This window comes from Adiantum capillus-veneris, chromosome 24 (assembly GCF_014529385.1).
Source record: "Adiantum capillus-veneris isolate H3 chromosome 24, ASM1452938v2, whole genome shotgun sequence".
In the NCBI taxonomy this organism is placed as follows: Eukaryota; Viridiplantae; Streptophyta; class Polypodiopsida; order Polypodiales; family Pteridaceae; genus Adiantum; species Adiantum capillus-veneris.
In genome coordinates, this window is record NC_140954.1 from 65,397,416 (window position 1) to 65,419,162 (window position 21,747).

The window sequence follows — 21,747 nt, forward strand, 5'->3', positions numbered from 1 at the left end:
ATGTGCCCCATTTCCCTGTATCCAAAGCACTTCTCCTCTTTGATGTAGAGAGCTCTCTCTCGAAGAGTGAGCTTGGGCCATACATCCTTTTGTTTCTTTTCTAGGTTGCTCTTCTTCTTTCTACTTTCATTGTTCGAAGTTTGTTCGGTCCTTTGCGTCATGATTTCATCTGTGGGGTAGGTCAAACTGCCTGAATGAATGGCAAAACCCCGTTTCGCATGACTCATCAGTTCCTGAATGGAATCTTACTTTTGCTCTAAGCAATGATCACAGATCTCTGTACAAAGTCACAAGGTAAACCCCTCAATCTGATCTTTGAACGAGATCTTAAATAAAGAGGCTGGTAGAAAAGAGCTCCAGAATCTCTTGCAATATGCGTCCAATGAATCTTTCTTGGTCATCCTGTTAGGTGCAGCGGAATGAATGTTTGCGCTTTGCTCAAGATGAGTGCTCCGAACTGTGCTCAAGGTTCCTTTTGTTCTTATGGAAGGGAGAGCCTTCCGTTCTTAATGAGAGAATGCTATGATCACAAACAAAGTGAATGAACACTGTGCGTGCAAGTGTATGAGACTGAGAAATAGAGAGAGAAGAGAGATACGACACCAGAGACGTTGTAAAACCCTCCTCCGAAGGCCCCACTCTCGTCGGCGAGAGTGGTCTATTTATGATTGCACAATCTGGTACAAATGGAATGCATGAGACTGATGCAAGTCTAGGCTATGTCGGTGATAACGACGAGGATGACGACGACGACTCTAGGGGTGAAATCTGCGGTCTTCTATCTGTTGTCCATAAAAACGTTATGGCTGAAATCTGGGACTGTTTCGGGGCGGCTGAAAACGCTGATTTGGCTGCATTTTAAGGTGCTGAAAATGATGATCTTCTGCAATGTCTAGGGCTGAATCCGCTGCTATCCATGAATGCTGAAAACGCTGACTATCTGCTGCAGAAATGGACTGAAAACAGAAAACGCTGGTTGGCTGGTAGCGTTAGTGAAAAACGCTGGGTCTATGGGTATGCTGGCGATGAGCAAAACTGAAAACGCCAGGGTTAGGGGGAGGTGTGGTTGATGAAGCAAAACGCTAGGCTGATGCTTGAGGAAACGCCAAGGCTTGTGGGTGCTGAGGGATTCTTGCTGAGAGAGAGGGAGTACTTGCTGCCTGAGGGCCTGTTGTGCTCCTTGCTCATCTGCCAAAGAGTGCTAGCTTTGGTTTGCTTATATATTTTCTTAGCAAAATTGCCCTACCTACTTTTGTTGGAAAGTCACTTAAATTAATAAGTGAAAAAATGTCAAAAATAGGGAAAATAGGCTAAAATCACTCGAAAATTCCCCTGATGGAATCGGATGGATTCTGATGGGAATGCTTATGATCATGCTGTGTGCAACCAGAGGATATGCATCTACACTAAGTGACTGGGCATGCACGGTCAATGAATAGACCCACAAAAAGTGCCAGATCACTTCTAAATCTAGACTGACTGGACTGACTGAGCCCTGTTCATGTTGTAGCTTGTCCACGGACAACTGTGTATGCAATGTAGATGAACATAGAGACGGAGTGACAACCCGTTCATCAAACACCTGCAAACAATGAGATCGAATCTTTCTCTTATGATCTAGAGCAATCAATTGTGGCAAAACACAATGGAAATGCCCATGCTTGGTGCTGATATTTTCATGTGCTCGTTCGGAAACAGTGTCATGCCAAGGAAGAGACATGGAATGTGACTTCCTTATATACATACTTTTCAGCTTTTCATGAAAAATCCGCATACATTCGTGCTCATCCATGAGAGAAGCGTGCTCAACATACAATATGTCATGCCTAGGAAAAGGGATCACATAAAGATGCTGACTAAAATACAGGAAATGATCATCCGAACACATAATACTTCCTGTGAGGGTTCTTTGGACCTAGGCTCGAGAGCCAAGATCGACCCTTCGTGATTGATCGAATCTGCAATGAGGTTAGCTTCGCTAGAAAAAGCATCAACTAACACATCATCCTTGTGAACAATCACATCTTCTTCATGCAACTCATCATGCTTGTGAGAAATCACATCTTGATCATGCAAATCATCATGCTTGTCTTTGTCATCCAAATCATCATGCTGCTCACAATCATGCAAATCCGGTGTCATGCTTTGGAGAAAAAGAGACTGAGAGAGTCTCCTTCTCCTGAATCAGTGCAATCTTGTCCTGCATATTAGCAATGAGAGATGGAGAATGAACAATGTCCTCTCCATGAATGAAAATATCTGCCAAAGAGTGCTAGCTTTGGTTTGCTTATATATTTTCTTAGCAAAATTGCCCTACCTACTTTTGTTGGAAAGTCAATTAAATTAATAAGTGAAAAATGTCAAAATTAGGGAAAATAGGCTAAAAGCACTGGAAAATTCCCCTGATGGAATCTGATGGATTCCGATGGGAATGCTTCTGATCATGCTGTGTGCAACCAAAGGATATGCATCTACACTAAGTGACTGGGCATGCATGGTCTACGAATAGACTCACAAAAAGTGTCAGATCACTTCTAAATCTAGATTGACTGGACTGACTGAACCCTGTTCATGATGTAGCTTGTCCACGGACACATAGGGTTGGATGTGTCACGTGACACATCCGAAGATGGTTCCAAGCAGTTCGTATGTCACGTTCGTACTCCCGAGTCAACCAAGAAGAAATAAAAAGCCTTTTAAATTCCAATCATTTAACTGGCGCTTTCTTGTTCAACACAAGAGTGGACCACCAAGTTCGAGCATTTCCCTTGAAGTAAGAGGTAGCCCTCCAAATCTTGGCGTGCTATTTGTAAGGTCCTCCAGAGTAATGTCCTCCAAATCTTGGAATGCTCTGAGTAATGTCCTCCAGAGATGTATAAAGGCCAAAGCCTTCGAAGCATCTCGAAATCCAGAAAACGTGTCAAATTTAATCAACTGTCCACCTTCTTTAAACTCTCGGACTTTCTTGCTTTTGTCCTCCAGAAAGTCATACTGGTTGGCTTTATAGAAATTCTTCTTCTTTGCATAGAATATGTGATCATCGGAGTCCGAATTGTCTGAAGACAAGTCCTCTGCAGAACTGTCAGAAACTGTGCGAAATGTAGGCTTCTTTGCCTTTTCCAAAGCTTTGCTTTTTGCTTCGCTTTTTCCTTGTCTGTCTTCTTCGCTCGAGTCAGAAGAGCTAGAAGAATTGTCAAAAGAAGAAGAAGAAGAATTGGATACTCCTTCAAATCTGACATGCTTTTTCTGCTTTCTTGCCAAGGCAAAAGCAGATTGACGACCCAAACATCACGAGAAGTCAGTTCCTTTCTTCTGCTTTTTGTCGTGCTTTTCAGCTTTGTTCTGCGCGTCAAAAAGCTGAGAAATCCGTGTATCAACCACCTCTTCTAATTCTTGCTTTGTAAACATCCTTGGAGTAGGAGGTTTCCTAAGTGCCGGTTTGAGGGATGGTTCTATGGTTTGCCGCCACTATGAGTGCACCTCGTCGAAGCCTGAAGGAGGTCTGGGTCATAAAATTTGCAAATTTCGAGTCCTTCGCAAAATTTATCATCATCTTTGTTGCATCATCAATCAATCGTCGACCCTCCATCTCTTCAATCTCCGCCTCAGTAGGCCGAGGCCATACTCCTCGTGAGAATCTTCTTCGTGATCTCTTCCCGCATCTCCAGATGCAGAGGAAGTCGATTGATCTCTGTCTAAATCCATAAGTGTCGCTAGAAAAAGGATCGGATTTCCCGGTAGAAGAGAAATCGGTCATGCTTTGATACCACGGTAACAAACTTGGACACTCCAAGTCAAAATTCTACCGCGACAAGACAGGAATTCACTTCAAAAGAGTTCACAGTTCAGAATTGATTCGACACGGCCCGGCAGAGTTCCGTGCCTAGAGATATTGGTCCCAAAGACTAGCGTCCCTTTTCGGTATTTCTTTTTGTATTAATTTGTAGCTCAAAGTACAAGGGAGTGGGAGGGTCTCACTCTCAGACTCTGCGTCCAGATGCTCTAAGATGTGGGAGCCCTGCCCACACTTATAAAGGTTACAAGGGATGCCAAAAGCAGGGCCCCAAAAGCTTCAAAATCAAAAGCATTCCAAAAATAAAGCAACTTGTTCCCAAAAGCTGCCCAATAATTTGTGTAGATTTTTAGCCTTGCATTGCGTAGCCAAAAAGCAGCAAAATTCCGTACGTTGCTGCCTCTGTGAAACTCGCTGTAAAATGCGGAAATCCATACAACGTGTCCGTACACTGTTGCCACATCAGCCACTGCCAGTGCGTTTTGCGGCGAAATTTCTAGGACCACAGCCAACATTTCCGGGGTCCTTGCCAAGGGAGGGTGTGTGTGTGTGTGTACGTCACTGAGTTGTGACAAAGTTCCCAAGAAAAGAAAGACAAGGATACACGACCACGGCTCACTCTTCGAGAGAGGGCTGTTGCTACGTCAGCCACTGCCAGTGCGTTCTGCGGCGGAATTTCTAGACCAGCCAACATTTCCGGGAGTCCTTGCCAAGGGAGGATGCGTGTGTGTGTGCGCGTCACTGAGTTGTGACAAAGTTCCCAAGAAAAGAAAGACAAGGATACACGACCATGGCTCACTCTTCGAGAGAGGGCCAACTATATCAAAGAAGGGAAGTGTTTTGGATGCGGGGAACATGGCCACGTCTCTGCAAAGTGCCCCAAAAGGGCACAGCAAGCACAACATGAAGACAGAGTTCGACAACAGTAGAGGAACGTGGCAGAAAAGGAAAGATAAAAGCAGGACTGGTTCCAGATTGCATGGGTATTGACCCAAGCATGATTGATGAAAGTACAGAACTTTGCCAAGCTTGGGACAAAGTGGAAGATCAAGAAGCCCTGATTTTCTTTGATGGAGGAGCCAAGGCCAACTTCATTTCACCTGAATTGGCGGCGCGGCTCGAGATTACACCCAATAGGATGGGACCACCAGCAGAGGCAGTTCTAGCGGCACCTGGACCGGACATAGCCAATACACCTGTCATTGGCAAACTTCAGCTGCATTGTCAGGGGTATTTGGGGCACAAGGACTTTTACATAATGCCCTTGGAAGGTTGTGACATTCTCCTAGGAGTCCCTCGGTACCATAAGAACAACGCTGTGGTCGATTATCGGGCAAAGAAAGCAACTTTGACAAATGAAAAGGGCCGAAAAATTGTACTTGATGTAAAATTGAAGAGCGAGTCTGTCCCTTTTGTATCGGCTTCGGCCGTTTCCAAATTAATGAAATCCGGTCTGTTTGTTTACTTGATCTACTTGAAAGAGTTAAATCATGAACACAGAACGAATAAATATTGAACGCCAAGATTTTCTCCACACTCATGCCGATGCTTCTCTGAGGGCCTGCCAGGCGAGTTGCCACCATCTCATCTTGAGGATTGACACTATTGATCTGATACCTGGAAGCACACCACTGAACCGGCCACCTTACCGTGTTAGCCGAGCCTAGAATGAAGAGATTATGAACCAAGAGAAAGACCTTTTGGAAAAGGGTCTTATCCAGTCGAGTACTTCACCCTACTGCTCTCCGGTGTTGTTGGTTTCAAAGAAAGACGGATCTTGGAGAATGTGCATTGATTACAAAGCTCTCAATAAAATCACCATCAAGAACAGATTCACGATTCCAAGGGTCGATGATATTCTTGACCGACTAAAGGAATCCTCTTGTTTCAGCAGGATTGATTTGAAAGCGGATATCATCATAGCAGAATCGCGCTGGGAGATGTCTACAAGACAGCTTTTCAGACGAGTTTCGGTTTATATGAAATTTTGGTGATGCCTTTTGCCCTTACCAATGCTCCAGCGACTTTCAACCAAATGATGGATAGGATTTTCAGAGAGTACACATCTTTTGTCGGCACTTTCTTTGATGACATTATAGTCTTCTCCAAGGATGAGGTAGAACATAGACACCATCTGCTTCAAGTCTTTTAGGCATTGCGAGATCACAAGTTAGATCTCAATGCCAAAAAGAGTGAATTTTTCTTGTCGAAGATACACTTTTTGGGACACACCATCTCAACAGCATGGGTACAGATGGACCCGGCTAAGATTGACACTACACGTGATTGGCCCGATTTGAAGAATGTTCATGAAGTTAGAAGCTTCTTGGGCTTATGTTCTTACTATCAGCGGTTCATTAGAAAGTTTGCAAAGGTAGCTTCCCCTTTGCACATTCTGAAACAGAAAGGAGTCCCTTTCTTGTGGGGACCCACAGAGGTGACTGCCTCAAGCCTGGAAATAGACCAAAATCGATAAGTCTGCCTCCTCCTCGAGCACGTCTGTAGTAGGGTCAAAACCGTGATGCCAACGTCGGAAGTAAGCTCGAGCTGCTCTGATGCCGAGTGGGCTCATCGAAATCACCTTGGTCGTCATATCTGCAGACTCGAACTCGACATGGTAGTACCCTCTCCCGAGGATCTAGACATTGGTGATCTTGCCCACATCGGAGAGAAGACTGGCCTGTAGTAAGTCCCGAACCTCGCCCCGACCGGGTTGAGTGCCAATGATCTTACAGATAACCAAAGTGGCTTGCAAGCACTCCACTTCAGCCATCAAGCTCGCTTGCTCTTCTTGCAAAAGAGCAAGTCGAAGGGTCGGCTCCGCGGTGTCACGAGGGGGCTTCAGTGGAGTCCCTCTGACGTGGAGCAGGAGCCGCCATTTTGTGTCTACTGCTGAAGAAAGGACGAGGCAGACGATGTCGGCGAAGAGACAGCAGTCGTAGGCCAAACCCAGCCGAGCCAAGTAGGGCCGAAGCTACTTAAATTACGAAGGCAAGGGGAAACACAGGTAGGAGGAAAGAGAGCGAGGCTAAACCGAGGCCGGGGGGAGGAGGGTTGAGTACAAAGTGCAGGGCTGAAGGGGGCGGCCTCTGGCGGTGGGCTGAGGATTGCACACAGCAGGTGGGCAGCTCGTAGGACACGCTGGGCAGAGATGGGGTTAGGGACTAGCGGGCGGACTGTGCGTGGGACAGCGCACGTAGGACAAGCAGGGGGGCAGCGGTAGCGGGAGGGGCTTGGGGGGGCGGGGTGGGGCAAGAGCAGGAGGGTGATTGAGAGCAACAGCGGCAACGAGCTCGCGTTTCGGTTTCCGAGTTCACGCTTTTACGTTTAGAGAAGGCACGCCTAAGAAAGAAAAAGGAAAAAAAGTGGCTTTTTCAAAAGCTTAGCATGAGATACTATGGACTATCCAAATTAAAAAAAAAGATAAATGATGTCTCCTTTAGACTGAAGCTGCCCGATTCACAATGCTTTTCATGTGAGTATATTGAAGCCTTTTAAAGGCGATGTGTCCGATGATGGGGAGCTAGATGAGCAACCCGAAGTGGAGGAAAGCGAGGAGATACTCATTCCGGAACAGATATTGGCACACAAGGATAGGAAGATTAAAGGTAAAGTGATTAGGCGGTTCTTGGTTAAATTCAAGAACTATCCTGCATTGGATGCGAAGTGGATGGAGGAGGGACCTAGCAAATACTCCTCAAATTGTGGAACTTTATGTAACAAACTGTTGAAGTGTCAAAGCCTAAAGAACGGAGCCAACTTATATATGTGGCCGAGGGACCTAAACCCTAAGAAGAACAAGTAACAGAAGAAGTCCTACCAACTTATGGGGACCCTGTTCGATGGGGCCCTAAGTAACATAAAGGAAGAAAATAAAGCAGGATCCGGACACACGCCAAAAACTGATGACGTGGCAAATTTCTGAAAATTGCGCCGACATGATGACGTGGCAGGCTGTACAGATTTCCGCGTTTTGCGTTGGCTGATGACGTGGCAGGCTGTACGGATTTTTGTAAATTACGCTGGCAGCTTTTGGCATTGCTTTTTGGACCAGAAGTTTTAAAAGCTTTTTACTGTAACTGCTTTTCAGGCCAAGGGCCTTTAAATATGAGAGTAGGGCTCATTCTCTGGCATGCTTCCTGGAGAAGGTGCAGAGTCTGGAGTACCGGCTTGTACTGTGTTGATGCAATATAAAAGGGGCGCCAAGGTTTGGAGCCAATACTCTCTGGGGTGGAATTCCGCCACTCCGTGTCGCGTGTCGTCTCTCTCTCTCTTTCAGTTCAGCTATTATAGAAGTGCTAAAAGTATGTTCAGTCTGTTCTTTTCTATTGGCACGTGGTGCCCGTCTTGTGACACTTTACCTTGAAGCATTCGGTTTAGCATAGTCTACTCCTATAGAACCCCGATTTCAGCATGGGTGAATCTAGTGCAGCGGGCTTGCACAAGAGGGGAGTCACTCTGCCCCTGTGACAACGGATTACCCCGATTTTGGAATAGTCACTGATGTCCCTTTGGGTTTCAGGGATATTAATGGGCTGAAAGTATTCTGCTATATGACTTTATGAACTGGAATTCCCGAACATGAAAATGAAACTGATTGATTTGTACTTGACTTGTTTGAGTGCAAGAACTGAAAGACAAAATGACTGCAGCATTTCGGCCTCATAAATCTCTAAAGACATGATTGCAATAAGGATTAGTTAATCGGGCATCTGTGAGGTCCCAACTGGTGGATCTAGATGCGATTACTAAATACGCTGCCGATTAATCATGGTCTGAGATTTGGAATAAATTTGTATGTGATTTGTCATGTGATGTCCTATGATGTCCGGTGATGTGACTGTTGATTTGTACAAGTGTTAGATGTGTCGTATCTAGTGCGTCCGTACTAACAATCAATGTCTACTAAGACGGTTTATGGCCTCTGTCTATTTTGCGAGCGTAATCAACGGCGATTACAATTCTTTTAAAGAGGGGGGTATGTCACAAACTTGTGACATGGCTCGCCCCCGAATACAACCCTGCTGGCGTGGCAGCAACCCAGATATTGCACCGACGAGACAGGCTGACGTGGCACTCTACGAACAACCGAAAATTACACTGACATGCTGACATGGCAACGTACAGACGTCTGTGAATTCCGCTGACAGTTGCACGGATTTTCTGTAAATTGCGTTGGCTGTTTTTAGCAGCTTTTGGAAGTTCAATTGCTTTTGGGGAACTTTGCTTTTAATTTTAAAAGATTTTGGGGCCCTGCTTTTGGGCATCCCTTGTACCAATAAATAAGTGGGTTGGGCCTCATTAGACAGAGCATCTAGACGCAGAGTCTGAGAGTGAGCGCCTGCCGACTCTCTTGTACTTTGAACACAGATTAATATGAAAAGAAATACCGAAAGGGGCGCCAATCTTTGGGGCCAATACCTCTGGGCACGAACTACGTCGGGCCGTGTCGTCTTTGTGAATTGTATTGAAGTGAATCTCTGTTGTGTCGCAGTAGAATCTTGACTTGGGGTGTCCAAGTTTGTTACACACACCGTTGCCGATGTGGTATTTGATTTTGATTGCCTAAATGGAATGTACACACGATGCAATACCTCAAGTGCAGACTCTACTAATTCAAATGATGACTGCTACCATGGTAACTCCTCAACACGAGGCACCTTCGGGGCTCATTTGATGTACCTTCGGATCCTTCTCGATGTGGGATTGCATATGGCCACCAAGGGGTAGATCTGGGGCTGATTTGCACTCCCGATGTGAGAGGAATGAAGGGCTAAAAGCTAGCTGCAAAAATGCAGATCTGCAACGTAAAACGCACAAGATCTCTCGCCTAAAGCAAGGCTGAAAACGCAGATCTCAATAACGGCGATGATGGGCAGCAATGGAGCACTCGATGCTAGCGAGGGAATGGCCGAGGGGAGGCTCGATGGGTTGCCAAAGTACCGGACCGCAACGAAGATGCAAGCGAGGTCAAATCCAACCGATTCCGCGAGGGAGATCGGCTGAAAACTGAAAACGTTGGCTGATCTGCTGCTGTGGAAGTAGAAATAGGGCTGAAGGCTAAAGATGGAGATTGCAAAGCTGAGGATGGCAAAAACGCTAGGCACATCTGCAATCGCCAAAAATTGCCACGCTTTGCAAAACCCTGGGGCTGCTCAGCTCTGATGACTAGCGCTAGGTTCTTCTATGGAGAAATGCTGGCTGCCTGGTTTCCTTTTTAGGTGAGGAATAGGGCTTATAAATTTATTAAGGCCTAGGTAGGGCAAGCTGTCCACCAGACCCAACAAATAAATGAATTTATAAGTTCAGCCAGGGAATTCCAATCTGGGTGAAATTGTCACACATCTACTCACCTCGGAATCCAATCGACACAGGGAATGGCTCGTTGGATTCCTCTAACCTAAAACTACATGCACGCCGTGCCAGATGCCCACCGTACTATAACAACATCTGTCAAAACGCATGTACAAACATTTATGCAAGAGGGTTCCCGAACTTGAAAACCTAATCTGATGGACTCGTCCAGACATGCAGGTCCTGCAAACAGACTCAAAAAATTGCCGGTACTAATCCTCCTAGGATTCTAGACACTCCTATCTAAGAAGAAGGGCTATAGGGCTATAGAAGTCGATGAAGCATGTCCACATGGCACAAAGAGCCATGTGCACGTGACATCCCCTCCTGCTTAAGGTGAGGTACGGGTATTGATCTGCATGGCCTCCTTGTATGAGGCTAGCAAATTTGGGTAGTCGGTAAAGAACTCCTCATCCACCCAAACTGCTTCATGTGTCCCTCAATCCTTGAACTAAATGAAGTATTGTCTTACTTGCTTCGGTGTTCCTGCTTGAATCGATGAAAAACGATCTGCTTCGGGCTCCATAACTTCGGCTTCATCAATTATCTCCGGTTGCTCCTCGTCAGGGACGCTCCTTGGAGGTTCACCCTTGTGGTAGCAATGTCATAAACTGCTGAAGTGTCAAGCCACTGAAGAATGGAGCCAACCTTCAAATCCCGGCCAAGGGGCCAAAACCCTAAGAAGAAGCAGCTGAAGAGGAAGAAGAAGTTTTACAAACTTACAAAGTCTTGAAGAGTGGCCTATTTTTAAAGAAGAGTTCCCACCAACTTACGAGACCCCGTTTGATGGGGCCCACGTGACATGAAGGCATTAAAAATAAAGCAGAACACACTCAGAAGACTTTGCACAGCAAAATATGATGACGTGGCACCTGTATGGACGTTCTGCAATTCGCGGCGGATTTAGGAAAATCCTGAAATTTTAGAAAAGTGTTTTTTTGGGATCAGCTTTTCATATTTGATGCTTTTAGGCTTTGGGCCTAAATATGAGCCTTGGGGGCTCTGTCTGGCACTCTTCAGCACGCAGATTGTAGAGGAGGTGCTCCCTGGCTGTTGTACTTTGCGAATAATAAAGAAATACCAAAAGGGGCACCAGCATTTGGGGCCAATGCTCTCTTCACGTGGAGCTTCGCCACTCCCCGTGTCGTGTTGTGCATCTTTTTCATTTCAATTGTTATTAAAGTGCGTAAAGTTGTTCAGTCTGTTCTTTTGTAGAACCGGTATGCTTTTAGAAAAGCACACGCCTGATGCTTTGATACCAATGTCACAAGTCGGACACGATTACGCCTCCAAAATCAGACATAAGCCATAAACAGTTCAGTAGACACTGACTCTTAAGTACCGACGCACTAGACGACACAAATTCAGCACTTGTACAAAGACGACAGCCACATCACATCACATTCATATCACATAGAATCCATCCAAATCTAGGACCATGATTCTTGGCAACGTATTTAGTAATCGCATCTAGATCAACATCAGACCTCACTGATGTCGGATAATTCTTATTGCAATCATGTCCATCGATTTCTCAAGACCGAAATGCTGCACTCATTTCATCAATCATTCCATCTTTCAATCCTGCACTCAAAACACAATCACATGTGTGAGTAATCATTTCTGAGAATTCCATTTCATCAATCGAACACTGAGTTCATACTAAACAGAGTGTTTCAATCATTCAGTTCTAGTAATCATATCGCTGTGTAGCCATCTCATCCCTCGCGAACTCTTGATGCGCTCACCACAATTTCATTCAATCATTCATCACCAGTCATCATTATCATTCAAATTCATGATTCTTATCTCGAATCCTGATCGGGTTCATTTTGGAGCTATCATTGCTCCCAATTCGTTATCATCTCATTCTCAAATTCACCTGTTATCTGTTTCCAAATAGCAGTATCTTCCTAAAAACATTAATTTCATACATAAATCAAAGTCATCTTCGGAAACTCCTATTTTCAAAATCATTCATTCATAAAATCATAAAAAAAAATATTGTAAGCTTATCTATATCTTTTTCAATTTTCTATCCAATATCTGTTTTAGAGCGAGTATCTCCTCGTCCAGATCGATTTCAGTCTATTAGTTGTTCTCATTCTTGTGCCTTTTGAAGGGACCATGCAGATATATATCCTTGTTCCCCACAATCAAAGCACTTCTCCGTTTTGAGGTATTCGTCTTTCTGTTCCTCTGTCACTCAGGGACATGTGACATGTATCTTTCTTTCTTCCGCTTCTGTTATCACTTGTCGAAGGTTGATCTGTTGGATAAGTCAAGTTACCTGAATGCATAGCAAACCCTTGCTTAGCATGTCCTATCAAAACTGTTGCATTGACTCAAATTTCTGTAACAAGCAATAGTCTCGTATCTCTTTGGGCAGTCCACAGCAAAATCGCTCGATTTGCTGCTTTAAAATGATCTTCTTAAAGGATGAAGCAAGTAGAAAAACATCCCAAAATCTCTCGCAATAAGTATTTAGGGTATCTACCTTCACCATCCGAAGATGATTCCAAGCGGTAATCACATCACGTTCGTACTCTTGAGTGAGCCACGAGGAAATAAAGTCTCTTGAACTTTAGCCACTTTGTCGGTGCTTCTTTTCTTAAGAGAAGAGTGGACCACCATGCTCATGCATTTCCTTTCAAATAGGATGCTTCCCTTCTAATCCTGGAGTGCTCTGAGTAGCGCCCACCAGAAAAGGCTATGTCAACCTGTTGAATAAAAGCGAAGGCTCTGTTATCATCTCTAAACCCTAAAAAGGTATCAGATTTAATTGCTTGTCCACCCTCCTTGAATTCTTAGATCTTCTTGCTCTTTATCTTTGAGAAAGTCGTATTGATTGGCTCTATAAAAGTGCTTCCTCTTTGATTAAAACATTTGATCATCAGAGTGCGAGCTCTCAGAAGAGGATGAATCCTCCTCAGAACTATCAAAAAAAAATTTGAAATCTGCTTTTCTTGGTCTTGTTCTTGTTTTTTCCTTGTCTGTGAGTCTTTCGTCGTTTCTTGTCCTTTTTGTCCTCATCAATAGAAACAGAAGAGACCTGACGGAACTGTCAGAAGAGGATGAGAACGAATTGTACACACCCTCGAAGCGTACACGCTTCTTCTGTTTTTCCTGCATTTGCAAGAGAAGATTATCGACCCAAATAACCGGGGTAACCTGTGATCACATCATCAAATTCATCTTCAGTGTACATTCGCTAGGCAAGTGGTTTCTTCAGTGCGGACTTTAATGGTGAATCGATGGTTGTACGCCATCGGGAATGCACCTCATCAATCGAATGCCGAGTCAAAAAATTTGTGTACTCGGGATCCTTCGAATGCTGTGGCATCTGCTTGGCACAAGCATCAACCTACTATTGACGTTACATCTCCATTCGTTCATACACCATAGGCCGCGGAGGCCCGTACTCTTGTTCGTATTGCCCCTTTGAATTTTTCGTATTTTCACCGGATCCGGAGTTGTTGGGTGGGTTTGTCTAATTCTTGTGGGATTCGTCACTTGAATCCATGTGTAATCTGGGGTTCTTTATGGCTTATGTCCTGTGAGACAGAGCGATGCAGACGGGAACACGTCCAATGCGCGATGAAGTAAGGGTGGAGTGGCTAATAAGGCCGAGGTCAGGACATGAAGATTCTTCAATGGAATTTACAGAAAACTTTGGAGGACCGGTATGCTTTGAGAAAAGCACACGTTCAATTCTCTGATACCACTGCTACAGTCTTGAACACCCCAAGTCAGAAATTTGGAACGACATACGTGAGAAACACTTAAAATACTTCACAACTTTATCACACTTCAAAAATTAGAGTCGACACTGCCCGGCGTAGTTCCGTGCCTAGGTCCCAAAATCTAGCGTCCCCTTTGGTATTTATTTTTATATTAATGCTTGAGCAAAGTTACAACTCCCTTGGCCCTCTCTGCTCATATGCTCATCAGCACACTGAGAAAAAGAGGGGCCTTGGGTTCTTATTTAAAGGCCATTGGCCATCAAACTCAAAAGCAATTTTACATGAAAAGCTTCTAACTCAAAAGCTGTTGGCCCAAAAGCAACCAATGTGATTCACATAAATCTGTACAACCAGCCATGTGGCACAACCCATGAAACCGGCCTGTAGGGCAGTAGACTTTGGCTTTCACCTGAAACTTTACTTTAGACTTTAGGACACAAAGAAACTTCACAATTAAACATGTGACTGGAATTTTCAATTAACACTTCAAATGAACACGGCCTGGAAGCTAGAGCGCTCCAAGCGGCACGCCTTTCGGTATTTCTTTATTCTTTTCAAAGAGGGAATAAAACCTACAATTTCCTACGAGTTGTCCCGCATAATCCGGGCTAAAAAAGACATGTTATGGCCCGATTTCGGCAACATAACCGTACTAGGAAACTTCACAAACAAAATCCCCACGCATTGAATGACTTTCACGGCACATACGGGCACTTTCCCAAACCTGACGAGAATCTGCAACTAGCTGAATTCTTTGTTTTCCGCCCCGAAAATGCACCAGATCACATGTACAGCGATCCCCTCGCTTCCCCAGACCTCCTGAAGTATTAGGGATCGTCGACCGATTAGGGTCAAAACCCTAAACCTCCAAAAATACACAGCAGGCTGTAATTCACAGTTTCGGACTCCATTTCGCGTGTTGGTTGCATCCATAGCAAGCCCTCAAGCTCCCGCACCTGTAGGGCTACTTGAACTTTGAACCATACGAGATTTCTCGCGTGAAATCTCTCCGAATCCACTTGTACCTATGGGGGGATTAGCAACTAGCTAATTTAGTACCTGTGGAAGAGGCTCTTGCCTCGGCAATCGCGCATGAACCCACACAACTGTACATACAAATTAAAAGCCCTTGAGCGGGGCATCACGTTTCTGTATTCAAAGGGGGAAAGAGATGCACGAGAGCGGAATTATCGCGCTACATAAGACAAGGGAGAAGGCAAGCTTTCCATTAAAGCTGTGAAACTTGCACCCACACTCTGTAGTCACTTATCGGTAAAAATCAGTCCCCCTCTCTCATTTTGGACTTGGCAAAATCATCGGTAGCCGCCAAGTCTCCACTTTGCCTATTTTGAGTTAATTTCCTACCCACCAACTTATAAGTGTAGCGAGGGGGCCTAAATGACTTTGAACTCAGCCTAGACACCCTTTTACTCCTCGGATTCCAATGCCAGTCGGCCCAACCAACTTGTGGCGACAAGGCCTCCCCGTCTGCGGGTGAAACTCTCGGCCATTGGCAGTTTCACACTGGCCATACAATGCCCATTTGCAACTTCAAAAAGAAGGTCCCAAAAATTAAATAAAAATCATCGAAAAGAAACCAACAACTAAGGTTGCCAGTTGCAAAATTCTCGTGACAATAATAAGCAGTTGCCACGTCCTTGTGACAACGCAAATCGTGAAAGTCCATACTACTGCCACGTCAACATTGTCAACGCAAAATGCGGGTCTGCCGTACGGTTCTACCACGTCATCAGCTCATACGTCTGCCACGTCATCAATTTGTGACAGGGGACTCTATACGAGTAAGCTGAGGTTGAGCTGCTATGCAAGAACAGCGAGGTCTGAGGACGAAGGATGCTACAGGCTGAATGTGATGAAATGGTAATACTGTATGATTGGGTTGGGCTGCGATGAGCGTAGGGCAAGAAGACTGCCAGCAATGGGAAAATGGGTAGGGAAGCTGCAAGCCAAGTAGTAGTACAGGGCAAGGAAGGAGTGACTAGATTAGTATGGTAATAGATTGTGTGTCATGTGTATTATCCATTGTCTCACACCCCGAGCCGATCAACTTTCCAACGAGAAGGATCTTCCATAGAAATGTTTGGTTCCCCATGCTTGCGACTTTGACATATAAGAAATATAATGGGCAAAAGTCGCTCATGCTTTGAAACCAAGCAATCCACGTAGACTTTGAACTCATCATCATCTTTATGCAATTGAGCACTTGTGTACAATTCAATATGATGGAGGATTGAATAACAACATTGACATGTTCACATCAAGCTTTCTCAGCCTTCAATTTGGCTATTGCAGCTCTTGCTTCGTGTAGAAGTCACAAAGCACACCATGGTTTTTCCATCCAACTCGCAATCAACTAAACCAGTGGAAGAGTAGGAATCTTCACAGTTTTTCCACCATACGCCATATAGTTTTGCCAAGACTCTGGCTCCAAACCGTGGATTACGATCAAGGTTTTTCCTTAATATTCTCCATCCATACGTAAAAATTGGTTGTGCAAAGAGGCCAAATATTAAAACTGGAAGAGATGGTATACTCCAAATCAGCCCGGAACATACCCAATCAGCACCAAAGGAAGAAAAAGCAGCAGAAACTAGGCATATTGTCCTCTCCGACGGGAGAAATCTGCACAAAAATCAGGAACTCCTCTAACAATGGAATAGGGGCTTCAATAATTTGTCAGAGTGGCGTCGGAAGAAGCACTTCAATGACACACAGCAACCACACTCTCAAAACAAAAAACGGTATTGGGCCAACTATGCATTGTACTAACGAAAATTCTATGACATGCATATCCATCATATAACATTCAAGAGACAAGCAAACCAATCAAATCCAACACTGGACAACGCCTGGAGGATGGTGATAAGGAAAATATTTGGTATTGCTGTTAAATGATAATTTAACACAAGCAAGAGCCTTACCAGGCGTCTCCTCCTCTGGGGCTGTCGCCTGCGAGGCTGTGGCCTGGAACCACCAGGAGGCTTGCACGCAAACACTCTCAGGTTGGGCGTGTATCCCTACCATCAACAATGCCCAGTTAAAAAGGGAATCTCTATTTATGTGCATGCAGAATACACATGTGCCCCTCTGTGTGTGTGTGTGTGTGTGTGTGTGTGTGTGTGTGTGAGAGAGAGAGAGAGAGAGAGAGAGAGAGAGAGAGAGAGACGCTCACATGAGGGAGCGTCGCCGCAGAGAATGCCACTGACGAAGCAAGAGCCATGATCTTTACTGATTAGCGTGTGTATCCATAGTGGCTTGCAGTAGGTCTTAGGATTTTAGGATGAAGGTCTCTCTATGGAGGTACTCTGGGGGCCTTGCCAACTGGGGTGAGTCCTAGCTAGAGTTATTGGTCTAGAAAGATGCTAGCAATGCAAGTCAGCAAGTGAGAACCTCTCCCACCTTTTCAAGGAGTGTCCAGGGATTTGTGGCATGGCATGAAAGACATGCAAGTGGGTCCAAAAAACATGGGAGATTGGGTTATGCAAGAACGATCTCTTTTTGGGTGGGAAGGTGTTCATGAGCCAACCACTTCTAATCATTACACAAATTGTCAGATCTTGTTACTTTAAACACGTATGGAAGGCCAAGAACTATCGACTTTTTGAGAATGTCATGGAAATGGCAAGATTCACGGAGATCATACAAGAAAGCAAGGAAGTGATTGTTTCCATTGGGAAACGGAGGAACTCTGAAGAGTGGAACAAGGTTGTGCATGCAGTAATATCAGACTTGCATGGGTAAGAGTCTCATCCTTAGACAGACAAGTGTTTTACCTCTACGGCGCGGTGGCACCCCTATTAACTGATGTACTGATGTATACTAGAAGAGGTCATGGCTCATCACGAGCATGACTAGTAATAATTGTAATTCTATTCGGTTGCTACTATAATCCACTCACAATTGTGAGTTTCACAAAAAAAGAAGGGGGATTTCAAGGCCCCGAGAAATAGTACCCGAAAACAATTTCCTTCTAAGGACATGGCGGTCTTGTGGACATTTGTAACACAATCGAGGAGAGGGTGAGAGTGGATCATGTCATGCTAAACAATGGAGGAGAGTGTGAGAGTGGATCATGCCATGCCAAACAAAAAGGGTTTGTTGTTCACCAAAGTCAGGTGATCCAATGGAAACAACTTGGACCCCATTGTCACTTAGATACACTCTACTTATTGTATTGTTTCAGAATAGGGGAGAATAAGTTCTTAATTTGTGGTTTCATCTAAAATATATTGTGTAACTTGATGGTATCTGCTTTCATGTGCTCAATGTCCTGCAACTCCTTTCAACTACTCTATGACCAACAACCTTGAGTTTGGAGAAGACCTTATCATTGACATGTGAGTGGACTTACAATGTTCTTTGTTAATTTTTTTGTCACAATATCCATGAGAGCATTTGAATCCCTATTTTAGAGTGCCTGAAGAAGATCCACTTACAAGGAAGGGAAAACCATGGAGGGGTGATTTTCCCTTCATAATTAAGTTATTTGATTGTTCTCAAGAGGATGTTGTTGCTATCATGCAACTGACTTTATAGATCAACATGTTGTCATATTTGAGAGATATGAGCACATTTGTGACAAATTGCTCAAGCCATTTGTTGCTCAGATATGGGGATTTCTGTTCGGGTCACTTGACATAGAGTACTGCCTTATTACATTCTCACCCAATGTGAGTGTTGTCTGCTTTTCACTCCACCTTTTTTATGCACACACAGAGAGCACAAAGTTCTCAAAAAGCAAGGGCATGCAGGGGGGCGGGGGGGCGGGACTCTGACATGAATCACTGCACATTTTGGGCTGCAAAGTAGTTTGAGTGGGGCAGACGAGTCGGCATGAAACATTATTTGTGCTTACAACACTATTTAACTTTAAGCTTATGCATTTCTTCCTTGTTTAACCTTGTTTCTTTTGGGCTTTTATGGTTTCATCGCCTAATTTTCTAGCCACTCCTCAACACTAGACTTATATGCCTTCTTTTTCTTGCTACCCTTATTTGAATCTACCTTTGCATTTTGAAATCGACTCTTTTTTGGCTTCTTGAGACTTGTCCTCTAGTTTTTAGTTTTCTTAACCCTTCTTATGTTTCATCCATGCATTGAGGAGTCTTTTCTCATTTGTGCTTAAGCTCTGACCTTGCATGGATAGCCTCTTCTATTTCCAAGGAGGATATGGAAGGAAACACGTTTAATAAGGCTAAAAGAACCTTTGATGTATTGGAATACTCATTGATCATGTTGGGTGGACTTTCTAGGCCAGCCAATGCATGGTCTTGTAGGCACGTGAAAGACGACGTTTGGGGCTTGTTCTCATTCGAAAGTCTTTTAAAAAAAAAAAAAAAATTAAGGTTGCCTTGTGAATCATGATGAAAGTTTGAGGGTTCTTGATTCTTGAAGTGAATTATGCCATAGTCACACTCCTCGTAGGATATGCATTTGATTCACGGTCATCATTGTAGTGGTTCAATATCGGCACTATCTCCTTGTCCAGGTCATCCTCTTAACATCCTCATACCTAAGCCACTAGTTCCTAGCAATGGAGCCCACAATATTAGCTGTGGATTTTTAGGGTTTGTCAACCATAAGAGACTGCTTGAACACTAATGTCAGATTATCGGTGCCACTAGTGGGTGTCCTATTCTATGGATAACTTGGAGGGAAGTTTCAAAAGAAATTGATCTATAAAATATTAATGCAAATATCAATGTTTATAGTATCGGTAGTATTGACACCCATACGGATGCATGTACCAGTGCACAAATCGACTCCTTGCTCTACAAACCCTCTGGCTCATTTTCTACAAAACATCTTGCTTATCATCGTATCTCTCCTCCTTATCTTACCCTCTCCAAATGTGCACCTCCTATTAGGAATGGACAACCATGGAAGCCGAGGAGGGGAAGTGTAGAGAAGGAAAGTGAAGCAGACTCTTGCATGTACAAAGGATTCAAGCCAAAAACTTGAGAGAGCTTTTGATTAAAAAACATTGCATATAAAGTGAATCAAACCCCTACATCCTTGCCTAGAAGGACTCTTGAAGGACTCCTCTTCTCTTGCATGTGTCCCTAACAACTCATCTCAAGAACCAATTTCCACACCTAAAGAATAGATCCTTGTTCTACTAGTTGTGTTACAAGACCCAACAATTTTCCCCCATCTCACAACTCCCAATGGTGTACCCAACCCACATAGTAGATCAATCATCACAACAATTGGCAGTATAATGAGTTCACCATGCATCACCATAGACTAATAAACTTCCATATGGGGGGTCTTACAAAAAATGGTAGTGTCTAGAACCTATAAAATTAGAGTTTATTGACCATAAATGGCTAATGTCTGACTCTAACTCAAGGTGGCATGGTCTTATTGATAGATTAACTCCTAATCAACAGTTGTCTGCAAGAAGGTTGAAAATACATCCCCTATAGATGTCAAATCTAACTTTGACAAGCAAAACCATCCATTGAGAGAGAAATCATATAGCTTTGATTATAATTTTTTAGAAGACCTATTGAAGAAAATACAGCCATAAAGCTCGTTAACATCTTTACCTTTTTAGCACAAGCACATGCAATCTTTATGTCCCAAAAGAATTCTCCAACACCAATTTTAATCTCAAAATGTTTTTGGCAATAATCATGAATAATTTGCAAGACAAATCAAATAACCAAAAAGAATTTGCTAGAATAAATCATGACATAAGACTGTCAAGTCATTACCTTAAAGCAAAGAATAAAATTTCAAAATTTTGTTGCGAGTTGGGGTTTGGAGCAAGCTTTTGGAGCGAGCGTTTTTTGGTTATTACTTTTATTACCATTTTTAGCAAGAAAAACTCGCTTCATAAGAGTATGGAGCGATCTTTTTTTGGTTATTACCTTAATTACCATTTTTAGCAAAAAAAAAAGTTGCTCCATACCCTTCTCTCTATTTCTATTCTCTTGTCTCTCTCTCTCTCTCTCTCTCTCTCTCTCTCTCTCTCTCTCTCTCTCTCTCTCTCTCTCTCTCTCTCTCTCTCTCTCTCTCTCTCTCTCTCTCTCTCTCTCTCTCTCTCCCTCTCCACCTCCACAGAACATATAAAGCCCTTGGTTTTTTGGCTTCGAATAAAGTAACAAAAATAATGAAATTCAAACACTCTAAAACATTGCACATCTCGGAGGAACAAAAGCAACTCCAACACATGCCTGCTCACTTTCTTCGATTTCAGTGAGCTTTGGCTAGTGTTCGCAGGTCGACTAAAATTTTTGATTTTTGATTTGGGCTCATTTTGGCTTCTGCTTCCACTACAGGTAGTATTGCACAAGGTATTTTGTCATTTTGTGCAAATTTTTTATCACTTACGTTTTCTGCATAACGAGTGTCCTACAGTCTTCTACGGTTTGTGCTATATAGAATGTGTTATTCTCGCTTCATTTCTCTTCTTTTTGAGCAGTTTTCACATCAGGTGCAACATTTACCATGGCTGACAACAACACAAATGTGTTCAAGATGTTTGCTAATGAGGAAAGATTGGATGGGGACAATTACCCTATGTGGGCTTACAAGATGTAACATGTTCATGTGTCAAAAGACATTTGGAATATTGTGCACAGTATTGATGTATGCCCTGGTTCTGAGGATGTAGGCGATGTTGAGAATGTTGCAGGTCTTGCTGCTATAAGAGTTGTTTTGCAGAACAAGCTCGTTGGGATATAAAGGATGCGCAGGCTCATGCACTGATTGTGTTGTTTGTGAAGCGCACCATTACTCCTCACATTCGTTTAGCGAAATCTGCAAAACATGCTTGGGATATTATGGCTGGTCTTTATGCAAGTCGCAATGAGGCTAAAAATTGCATTG

General features: G+C 43.7%; 1 protein-coding gene across 1 annotated transcript in view; it reads right to left on the reverse strand.

Annotated features, from left to right (window-relative positions):
* The window catches only part of PTAC7 (plastid transcriptionally active7), a 51,059-nt gene extending 33,818 nt beyond the window's left edge, over nt 1-17,241 (reverse strand). The window contains exons 1-2 of the mRNA XM_086498741.1: nt 17,084-17,241; nt 16,833-16,928 (exon numbers count right to left, since the gene is read on the reverse strand). Of these exons, the coding sequence (XP_086354867.1) occupies nt 16,833-16,928; nt 17,084-17,131 (144 nt within the window). The 5' untranslated portion in view covers nt 17,132-17,241. The remainder of the gene's footprint in view (nt 1-16,832; nt 16,929-17,083) is intronic.
* Between the last annotated feature and the right edge of the window lie 4,506 nt (nt 17,242-21,747).